At 43.0% G+C, this 10,492-nt stretch overlaps 2 protein-coding genes across 6 annotated transcripts; both read right to left on the minus strand.

The window, feature by feature from the left end:
- Positions 1 to 61: 61 nt before the first annotated feature.
- On the minus strand, positions 62 to 2,802 carry LOC120662468 (wiskott-Aldrich syndrome protein homolog 1-like). The gene is made up of 4 exons (XM_039941610.1): positions 2,779 to 2,802; positions 1,463 to 2,032; positions 1,258 to 1,260; positions 62 to 374 (listed from the first exon to the last, which is right to left on the minus strand). The coding sequence occupies exons 1-4, from the start codon at positions 2,800 to 2,802 to the stop codon at positions 231 to 233; spliced, it is 741 nt and encodes a 246-aa protein (XP_039797544.1). The 3' UTR covers positions 62 to 230.
- Positions 2,611 to 7,409, minus strand: LOC120659940 (luc7-like protein 3). 5 transcript variants are annotated; one of them, XR_005669288.1, is made up of 9 exons: positions 7,182 to 7,409; positions 6,955 to 7,083; positions 6,841 to 6,880; positions 5,173 to 5,248; positions 4,911 to 5,105; positions 4,614 to 4,817; positions 4,125 to 4,538; positions 3,986 to 4,036; positions 3,250 to 3,897 (listed from the first exon to the last, which is right to left on the minus strand). XR_005669288.1 is itself a non-coding variant. In XM_039938212.1 (8 exons), the coding sequence occupies exons 1-7, from the start codon at positions 7,222 to 7,224 to the stop codon at positions 4,167 to 4,169; spliced, it is 1,059 nt and encodes a 352-aa protein (XP_039794146.1). In that variant the 5' UTR covers positions 7,225 to 7,409; the 3' UTR covers positions 2,611 to 4,036; positions 4,125 to 4,166. The 5 variants fall into 5 exon arrangements, 2 of the variants coding, with proteins under 2 accessions (XP_039794146.1, XP_039794147.1); XR_005669289.1 differs by having other exon boundaries at positions 3,259 to 3,534; positions 3,815 to 3,897; positions 3,986 to 4,538; XM_039938212.1 differs by having other exon boundaries at positions 2,611 to 4,036.
- Between the last annotated feature and the right edge of the window lie 3,083 nt (positions 7,410 to 10,492).

A 10,492-nucleotide genomic window follows, 5' to 3' on the forward strand; every position in this document is an offset into this window, starting at 1 on the left:
TGACCTGACAATGGGAACCGAGGAGGGCAGTAAAATAGAGAAGTACTTAGATCCGGAGGTATAGTGAAAAGTATGCCAAAATGCATGTATTATAGAAAGGTGTAGGTAATCAATTCAGTCATGCATTTCAGCTAAACCCAAGCATATAAGCCAAAATAATCATTTGTACAATATAGACTGTTTAATGTAGACCATTGACCGAGGTTTAGAAGGCCATACCTAGATACATATTACTTCAGAAGTATTTTCTGAATTACTTTACCTATGCAATCAATCAAAGTCTGGAGGGCAAGAGCGAAGACCCATCCAGTGGAGTTCGGAAGCAGGTGGGACATTCCAGCGAAACTAAGCCACAACCTGTGAAACTGAGCAACCTGCAAAGCATTGTTAGAGTTACTCAATAAAGTACTGTATCAAGTTTGTTTCAATAAAGTGCGAAAGCATCAGCTGTCCTAGGATAGGAATGTTATCTGGTGTATGAAACATATAACCTATTCCCAAACCACGGCCAATACTCATGTGTTCCAAACTAACACCCTGTGCTCGAATTTAATTATCAAAATTCACTATATGAATTGCAACATCTATGAATATATGGGCCTGAAAAAATGGAAGAACACTTCAGATAGATGTATGAAGAAAGGAATAGGTATTCAGTATTCTAGAAAGCATACAATACGAACTGTATATTACATGAGGATAGCTATATGCAACTATAAATGGTAAAATGTTTGAATTTAAACTGAGCTTGGAAATTGTAACTGATGTGGCCCATGCTATTACATATCTTCAGGATGTACCTCTCCAGTCAGTCAAATATGCATCTTAATTTTCAAATAGCTGTACTCCAACTTACCATTCAGTCAAATATGCATCTTATTTTCGCAATAGCTGCAGTCCAACTTAAAACCTTGTGCTCGAATGTCATGAACATAATTTAGTATAAGAACTACAGCATCTCTGAATATAACAACCTAAAAAAATGAAAGAACACTTTAGATACATGTACTAAAATACTAAAATTTTAACTGATTTTGGAAATTGCAACTGCTGTGGCACATGCTACTACATATCTTAAGGATGTACCTCTCCATTGAGTCAAATATGTATCTTAATTTTGAAGTAGTTGCAATCCAGCTTACCATTCAGTCAAAGATGCATGCTAATTTCGAAGTAGCTGTACTCCAACTTAAAATCATGCGGTCTAATTTCATGAACATAATTAAGCATAAGGACTGCAGCATCTCTGAATACAACAACCTAGAAAAAGGAAGAACACTTTAGATGCATGTACTAACAAAGAAAAAGGTTTGCTGCAAAGAATACAGCCATGTAAGCAAAGAGTAGTACTGCAGCACAGCAGCAGCGGCCAGTCATCTGCACGAAGGGGAACACGGAGGGATGGAGGGCCTACGGGAGGAGCAATGGAATAGAGGAGGAGAAGAAGAGGGTGAGGGCTCACCAGATCCGGTCGCTGAGCTGAGCCGGGGCAACGGAGAGGAAGAGGTGACGCGCCGCGGGCAGACCGAGGTGCCGAGCGGAGCCGCAGCAGGGGCAAAAGAAGAGGCGACCACGCAGGTCCGTGCTGGGGCGGTGGCGCCGTCGGGTGGCCTCGTGCCACCGTCCTAGCGTGGCCGCATGGCCGCGGCGGCCGGCGACCGGCGTCACCCGTGTTGGGAGGCCACGGCCGCGTGTGACTGGCGCAGGGGGTGGAGCCGCCGATGGAGGCAGGGGAAAGAAAGGGAGGCGGCGGGATCGGACGAAGTCCTGCTCGGAGGAGGAGAGGAAGAAGCTGGGAAGATATTTTGCGGCGCGGATCAGGAGAAGAAGATATTTTGCGGCGCGGATCAGGAGAAGCCAATAGAGGAGCGCAGGAAGCCGCTGCCGATGGAGTTGGAGCGAGAAGCTGTTTCTGTTCGAAACGATCTGAACCATCGGATGGTAAATCGGATGGGCGACATAGGAGGGTGACGAGGCCGGCTGAGGAGCAAGAAGTGGTATACAGAAATAAGGAATATGATAGATGCAGTCGCTGGATTAATTAAGGAAAAGCTAAAGGTAATAATTATGGAATAAATCTTCCTCGTGTAACTGATTCAAATCCGTGATCTTGTGCTCGACTCTTATTATTTTTTGGTGGCCAAAACCACCACTGGCGATTGTTTTCTAATCTCACACGGAAGCCTTTTACTAAAAGGCTTTTACAACCTCGAAGGAACGCCGTACAACGAAAGGCCTGCTTATTATTTATTAAGGTGATGAGCCCTCGATGGTCGGACATTTGCCCTACTCTTGTGATTTGAGTAGCAGAGTAGACTGGTGATGGATCATCCTAACTAACTTTGAACACAAACAACTTTGTTTTGTTAGAGAGGAATGATATGGATTAGTTTAGAATCACCTCCCTCACGAACACAAGATTGTAGTCTAGTACTTTCTCCGTTCCATTTCTATAGATTGTTTTCCTCCGTTCCATTTCTATAGATCGATTTCCTGTTCCAAACTATAGGCCGTTTCGTTTTAGTATTTCTATTTCTAGATGTATAATTTTCGCTATGTATGTAGATATATGTGTATATCTAGGTGCATTGCATAATAACAAAAGCTATGTATCTACCAAAACAACTTATATTTGAAACAGAGGGGAACCAAAAACTCCTACGACCCTAATGGACTCTAGATGAACTAACTGTTTAAACCGAACAACCCCATACAAGGATGACTCGTCGCAGCAAACATCGCTAACAATTAGCATTGGGGCGCTTCACATCATTGAACCTGGATAATCGTCGCAGCAGACATCGCGATCATTTAGCATCCGGATGCTTCAGACTGAACCTGGGACTAGTTTAGGGCCGAGACCCCTAATTCCAGCATCAGCAATGTCCCAGCACTTGGCTTCAAATGAGGTTGTACACCGCGTCCGCGTACCCTGAAAGGCATGAACTGAACTAAAATGGCACGAGCGAACTGTCTGCTGCTCACTTCCGTCAGCACCTACCCACCTTCAATTATTATCAACATAGCACATGGAAATCACCTGGCCACATGTTAGGGAGATCAATCTAATTTTTCTAATAATTAGACACCTTCAGTTCACATACAGTTCATTGTGCCAAAGAACCTGGCTTAGCATTCTCTCTCATTGCCAAACAGGGAAGCCTCCGCACAACTGAACTATGGCCAAGGATAGAAAGGAAACGTAGCCGTTTAGGAATGTCACATGAACATCATGACATCAGTAAGACATTGGTCCAGGAAATCATAACGCCAATTGATCCAAAGTGTGACTTGTCAGAGAAGCCCAAGCAGATATAGTAGTATTGCATATTCAGACGACACTGTACCTCTACTATAATAGCATACCAATTACAGGCCCCTACAACTTGTCGGAAGTCATCTAATATTATGTGTGGAAACAGAACCTCTTTGAGCTAGACTTGGAGCCAATAACCAGACAGTCAAGAACCCTCCAATCCTGGTGGTTCTTAGCAGGGGTTATGTACAACACAAACCTGATCTCTTGTAGAGCTACTACAAGGTTTCAAAAAGAATATGTCGGTGATTAGAATATATCCATGATCATTTCGTAGGACTGTTCTTCCTCAAGACAACACTACTTCATAACAATTATATCTACAAAAATCCCAATCACACATAATCTTTGGCAGAAACAGGTACCTGGCCTGAGTGGTGTAAAAATCTAAGGCAACGAGTGACCAATCACAACTGAGCAAAATTAAAAAGGTTTCTAGCAAAGTTATGAGGGGAATAAAAAGTTGTGCAATATGAAAACATTAATGTTCAAGGTTACCTGCCATTGGATGTAAACATCAGCATCCAAAATGAAGTCCAGTACTTGTCTCATTGCACTAATTTTCAGCTTTTAGAAAATAACTTTCGATTCCAAATATCGAAACAAAGCTTCAGCATACATATAAATATCAGAGACACAAAAATTGTTGGAAGGACAATCGATACCTACCTGAGATTTTTTTTGCCATGTAAAAAGGAAGACTGTAGGGTTCCAACAGAGCTGTTACAGCAGAGCAGAGACTTAAACGAGTGCGACACTTCAATAAAACCCATTGTACAGTAATAAATAGCAAAATTGAACGGTCTACCTCATGAGTCCCAAATGTGAATAAAACTATCTAAATGTTCAGCTAATGATCTGGACTTCTAGACCTTCCATAGCCATGCCTGTTTGGAGAACGTGACCTGCTCCGCATTCTCCCTCGGTCGTTTGTCATATCACCACTCCTGTATCTATGCCCGCCTCTTTCGGAATCCCTCCCATTTCTGAAGGAATTATTTCGATATTCTGATCCTCTATCTCTGTGATCATAGGGCCTATCTCTTCCACGGCTTCGCTCATACTGACGATCACGGTCATAGTCACGATCGCTAGACCTCTCCCTCCGGATACCACTGTCCCTGCCCCCACTATCATACTCTTTGCCCCTCTGTTTCCGACGTTCCTCTGCTTTCTGCTCCCTTGCAAGCCTCTCTTCCTCTTTCGCCTTCTCTTTTGCAGCCTGGACAGTAAGAGACAACCATAAGTACTTGATAATTAAATCCGTATTTATACTTCTAATGTAGTGATACTTCACCTTGTATTCCGTTAGGAAATCTCTAACCATGCCATAACCTATGTGCTGTTTCCCAGTCACATGAGACTGCGTCCTCTCAAGAGCATCATCAGCAACTAAGAATGATCCACATGTTTCGCAAAGTTCCATCTTCTTCTCAAGCATGGCCACTTTGTTGTCAGCTTGGTTAGCTAAAGCTGTCTTCTCAGCGTTTAGAATGTCTACCTGCAAACCAGAAATTAAATGACAATTACACAAATTGATGAAGTATTTTTTCAAACATAATAAAGAAACGAGATGGATCTTCCATGTCAGTACCCTCCTCATAAGTGCCTCAGCTTCATCCACTTTACCAGCCTCACCAAGCTCCTCGATTTGCTCAAGCAGCTTCTTCACCTGTTCTTCTCGCGCTGAGAGCTGCTCAGCTATTTTTCCAGGTATTGGCATTGGCACAGCAGAATCTTGAGCCAACCTTTCTCGACCACGCCTTATTTTTCTATCCAAATCCATTACCTGCAACAGAATAAATGAAGGTAAATATACTGGTCAAAAAGTTATGGGAAGGCAAGAGGTAACTCACCAATTTCTCACATTGTTGTGCAAGCTCTGCCTCAAACTTACGCATATAACTATCATGCCTGGGAGACTTCTCAAAGCTGCACTTACCCAAAAACACATGTGAGATATACATATAATACCCAATATAGCTAAGCATATAATCATATGAGGGTGAATTATTGGTTCAACAGAATCTCTACAGATGAAACTGAAGTTCCAAATCCAAGTTAGTACAATAACACCCACTTTATTGCTCACCTCACTGATTGCAGGGTAAAAATACAAATTTCTTGTCCCAGGATTCTTCATGAACCAATAGCTATTACATTAATGTCTTTGTTGTGAACCATCATTGATTCAAATTATTCAATGTTAGTAGCTTGGTTCACTTATTTTACAGAAAAATTGCTCAATGTTGGTAACTTGGCAACTTGTTTTCGAAGTATTTGCTAGACAGAACTGCTAAAGGTTGTATGAGCACATCAATGTCTTTGTTGTGTGAGCTACCATTGATTCAAAGAATTAAATGTTAATAACTTGGTTTACCTGTTTTACAGCAAAATTGCTCGATGTTGGTAACTTGTCAACTTGTCTTAGAACTGTTAAAAGTTGTAGGGCGCATACCCATACTTGTAGAAAATCTACATTCTATGAACTGTTGGCACTATGAGCATTTACCCATGTAATGTAACTTGTCAGAACTCTTATAAATCCCAAACTATCAAACGATAGCATGAAATTCTGAATGGCAAACACCCATTTATATTCATCTGGATGATAGAGAAAACCTACTCCCTCAGGCAAAAGTCACTAGTGTTTTGCAAGATGGGCTAGGCGTCAGCTAGGAATGAGGGTGCCAATTAGATCATATTTCCACCTACAAAGGCTAGGCAGTCACTTCTTAATTCTTAAATACTGGCAACTCTCACTTATTTCATCCACAATTTTAATTTACATACATTATAATCTTCAGAATACGCATTCAATCTTGGCTTTTTACCGGATATGATCAAATTTCTCTCATGATTGTGGTGAGCAATTTTTCAATGTCCTGATATAAAAATATCATTTAGGGAGAGTTTGTTTCTGTAGAATGTTTCATTCATCCTGAGGCAGCTATTTCTTTATGTTAGAGTGTATTAGGGAACTCCGGATATGGTTAGTTTAGGATTGATTGTAATCCCGGGATAACCTTCCTTATCTCTAGGAGACGCTACTTGCCCTCCAAACCATGTACTCCTATATAATCAGCCCAAGGGGCTCAAGCAATATCATCGACCACATTATACGCATCCTACTTTCCCTACACTTTATGAGACTGGGTACAGTGTCATGGCATAATCATTTCATAGGATGGTTCTGATGTGCTGTCTAATTTTGTACAAAACAAGCAGCAATCAAACCAAAATCTGTAACCTGATAGGAATGGAAGACAGCTTAATCCCCCCAGCTAAAAACTAGCTCAACTCTACAAATCCAGCGATTCATATGAAACAATCATGTTGGTATCACGTCCTATGATTCCCAATAAGAAAGTTTCTCTTTTCCCACTTGCAACCAACCCAATTAACCTACTTTGCTCCCTAAACATAACACATTGCTAAGAGATTACCTCACCATAAATCCTTCTGAATTTTTTCTTACAAGAAATGGCAGCTAAATTTCAATCAAATTAGCATCACTTTCTTACCTCTCCTTGAGCTTCGGATCATGGATCCTCAAACACGGCCCTGCAAACACACCATCCGCACCTATCATCAGCAAAATTCACCGCATAACGCAAAAAAAAAAGGAGCGGCCTTACCGAGGTTGCTTTTGGTGTTAATGAAGAGGTCGTGGGGGCAGAATCGGGCCATGTAGGGGGCGCACACGTCGGGATCGTCCCACTTCAGCTCCTTGTGCCCCTTCTTCTCCTCCTCCGTCAGGTTGCGGGCTGCAAACGACAGGACCCACGGCGAGGTTAGGGGTAGGGTTGCGGCCTGGGGCGGCGGCGTTGGGGAATCGGGAGATGGGGAATCTGGTGGTACTCACCTGTGCCCATTAGCTCGTCGAGGAGAGCTCGCTGCGCGTCCATGGCGGAGAGGGCGGTGGAGGCGTCGAGAAACCCTAGCCTCCAGGCACCTTCTTTTGCTTTCCCCTTTCTTCTTGGGTGGGTTTGGGATTTGGGGTTGTCGTCCAAATAGGAACGGACAGGGAAACAGGAAGAACCCTAGCGGCAAGCTCTTACTATTTTCGAATCCGGCAAATACAAATGTGAGACTGGAATCCAATTACCGGATGGAATTTACGAGGTGCTCCCATTTATAAATAAATAAATAAATGAGAAAGTCGCATTGTTTTACTAGTAAATTGCTAGATGTTTAACAAAGAGAGAATCATTTTCTTGGTCTAAAAAAATTTGTGCTTAATTTCTTGACCCTTTTTCTTTTGGACTTGGCTTTTTGGCCCCCAAAACATGTTTTGTTTAATTTTCTGACCCTTTTGCCATCTGCAGTTATCAATTAATAGCAATATCTACTTTTCAGTAACTCAAAGAGCATGTTGGTGATTTTTGATTGACAACATGCTTAGATAGGACTCCAGTGACTGTTTTACCATATTTCTACAATTTTTTGTGATTTAAAAAACAAAAAATAGATTCATAAATACTTATAAATTGTTTTACTAGTGGAAAAGTACCAAAAATTTATGAAAAACTTCTTAATCAATGAGATCAACAGAAGGAAGATTGACGAGATGGCTTCCGGGTTTTTTTTTGGAACACTATGGCTTCCGGGCTAGGGAGGGAAAGGATAGAGGGATGGAAAGACGAGAAAGGAACTATTGTCTATTGACATCATCTATGAACTGTATGAAGTAGGGCTGGCTATTAGACTTGAAGGGGATGACAAAGGGGAACTCATGTCAGGTAGAGGAAGTCATTATACTTGTAATGATATAATTAATAATTATGTGGTGTAAACCGATATAACATATCAGTTGTTTTTTAATGTAGATTATGATATAGTTTAATTTTGAAGCCTGATTGCAGAATTGAGCTCCTTCGGTGCAAGAATTTAGAAGGGAAATTTGAAAAACAGACAATGATAGTATATCTTTTTGAAACATAATATCTTAGTATATTAACAAGAGTGTAGGTGTATAATTGTCTATAAAAAATTTAAGATTATTGTGCCAATAAATCTATTATACTTTTAAAAGTTTATTTATAATGTGAAAGTAGAGTTTCGGTTGCGGTGTATTTCTAAACACGTCTACGCCGTCTTTATAATAAGAAAACAGTAGCGAACTGAACATACCTCAGCTGGGTAAGATTTCTGATGGTAGAACATGTCCACTCAGATCCTAGTCCTCAACACGGCACTAGAGATCACATTTTTCTTGATTTATTTCAGAATTTAATTGGTGCTATTCTTTCGATAACGAGCCGCCTGTGATGACTTCGTTAGTTTCCAGAATCTGCCGGCCAGTCAGTAGTTTTGTGTGCATCTATTCATTGGGATGAATGCATGTGCATGTATGTGAGCTGTCTCGTTTCGAGTTTGGACCGTGTTTTGCATAAAAAGAAAGAAAAATAGTATACATCTACAACATATATACAATACATGCCGTTAACACACATGGCAGCAAAAGGATGTCTCCTTGAAAAGAAGTAACGGGCACATAGGTATACACGTATATTTTGTTCTTTTACATATGTAGTAACTCAGAATATTCACATATATACATCATGATGGAAAAAAACAAATTAAGCAAATATATTCAGATATGTACAATTAAAGTTGCTCATATGTGCATTGTAAAAAAGAGAACACGTTGAGGGTTGTACCACCTTGTTCATTTTTTTACACTGCACATCTGACATTTTTTGCAAAAAATATTTACCATATATATATATATATATATTTATGGATCTTGCAGTTTTTTAAAATGTGTAAGAAAAAGAATCGTTTGCAGAATCACATTCACACTGCGGCTTGGTTCTGGAGCTGGAGGAAAGAATGTAAGCTAAAAATGAAGGGGTTTTGACAACTTTGTTTCGAGAATGTTGGTGTATATGTGAGCCCATGTATAGAGGTTCATCTAGAGCCCCATGTATAGGATCTATATTTCCCACCCTTTTAGGATTTGGAGGAATACATCTGATTATTTCCTTCTACAGAGAATTACAAAAAAACGCATAGTCTGAGACCTTCCCCACCCTCCTCCACTTCTTTGCCTGGGTATACACTCAGTTCGACCTCACCATTAAAGCCGTCCAGTGTGACAACGAGCGTGAGTTCGATAACTTCACCTCCCGTTCCTTCTTCCTCTATCGGGGTGTTCAGTTGCGTATGTCTTGTCCGTATACCTCTCCTCGGAACGGCAAGGCTGAGCGGATGATTCGCACGACGAACGACGTCGTGCGCACCCTTCTGATCCAGGCCTCTCTGCCCCCGCGCTTCTGGGCTGAGAGCCTCCACACCGCCACCTACTTGCTTAAACGTCTTCCGTCCACTGCTTCTCCTGCTCTCACTCCACACCACACTATTTTCGGTACCCCTCCTTGCTACGATCACCTTCGGGTCTTCGGGTGTGCATGTTACCCTAACATCTCCGCCACTGCTTCTCACAAGCTGGCGCCCCGCTCGACTCGTTGTGTGTTTCTTGGTTACTCCCCAGACCACAAGGGGTACCGATGCTTTGACCTCACCTCTCGCCGCGTCCTGATCTCCCGACACGTCGTGTTTGACGAGTCGGATTTCCCCAACTCCACCTCCTCCACACCTTCTCCTAACCCTGAGCTGGAGTTGTTGTTTTCGACTGACCCGGTGGTTCAGCCACCTTTACCAGTATGTCCTTTCCCTGCAGATTTTCCCGGTGCACTGGCACCGCTTTTGGTGATCCCTGCTGTGCCCAGCGCGGCCCCGGTTCCCGCTATCGCGCCACACGCGGTCTCAGGACCCCCTGTCGTGCCGTGCGCGGCCCCGGGGTCCCCTGCTGTGCCACGCGCGGCCCCGGTGCCTCCCCCTGCACCTGCGCGGTACGCTCAGCCGGTGGAGGTGTACCAGCGTCGTTCGGCGCCGGCACCGGTGCCGCCGCGGTACGCTCAGCCGGTGCAGGTGTACCGGTGTCGTTCGCGCGCCGACACTGACGCCGCCGCCGGCTCCGAAGGCTCCTGCAACGCCTACACCAGAGCCGTCGCTGCCGCCGCCTCCACCGCCTCGCTCTTGTGTCGAGCCGGCGGTGTACCACCCGCCAGTCGTCCATCGGGATCCTCGACATATCCATCCAATGGTGACTCGGCGGATGATGTCTCAGGTCGTGACTCTCTCCGCCACTGAGGGGGAGCCGCGGGTCTC

Source organism: Panicum virgatum, chromosome 2N (assembly GCF_016808335.1).
Source record: "Panicum virgatum strain AP13 chromosome 2N, P.virgatum_v5, whole genome shotgun sequence".
Taxonomy (NCBI): Eukaryota; Viridiplantae; Streptophyta; class Magnoliopsida; order Poales; family Poaceae; genus Panicum; species Panicum virgatum.

What these genes read in the sequence shown, in the direction of transcription:
- LOC120662468 (XM_039941610.1), bottom strand. Translation starts at nt 2,802, where the DNA reads ATGTCTGCTGCGACGATTATCCAG. An exon ending in CTGCTGCGACGATTATCCAG is followed by an intron (nt 2,033 to 2,778) that starts GTTCAATGATGT and finishes TAATTAATCCAG; the next exon opens with CGACTGCATCTATCATATTC.
- LOC120659940 (XM_039938212.1), bottom strand. Translation starts at nt 7,224, where the DNA reads ATGGACGCGCAGCGAGCTCTCCTCGACGAGCTAATGGGCACAG. An exon ending in TAACACCAAAAGCAACCTCG is followed by an intron (nt 6,881 to 6,954) that starts GTAAGGCCGCTC and finishes GTGTGTTTGCAG; the next exon opens with GGCCGTGTTTGAGGATCCAT. An exon ending in CACAACAATGTGAGAAATTG is followed by an intron (nt 5,106 to 5,172) that starts GTGAGTTACCTC and finishes ATTCTGTTGCAG; the next exon opens with GTAATGGATTTGGATAGAAA.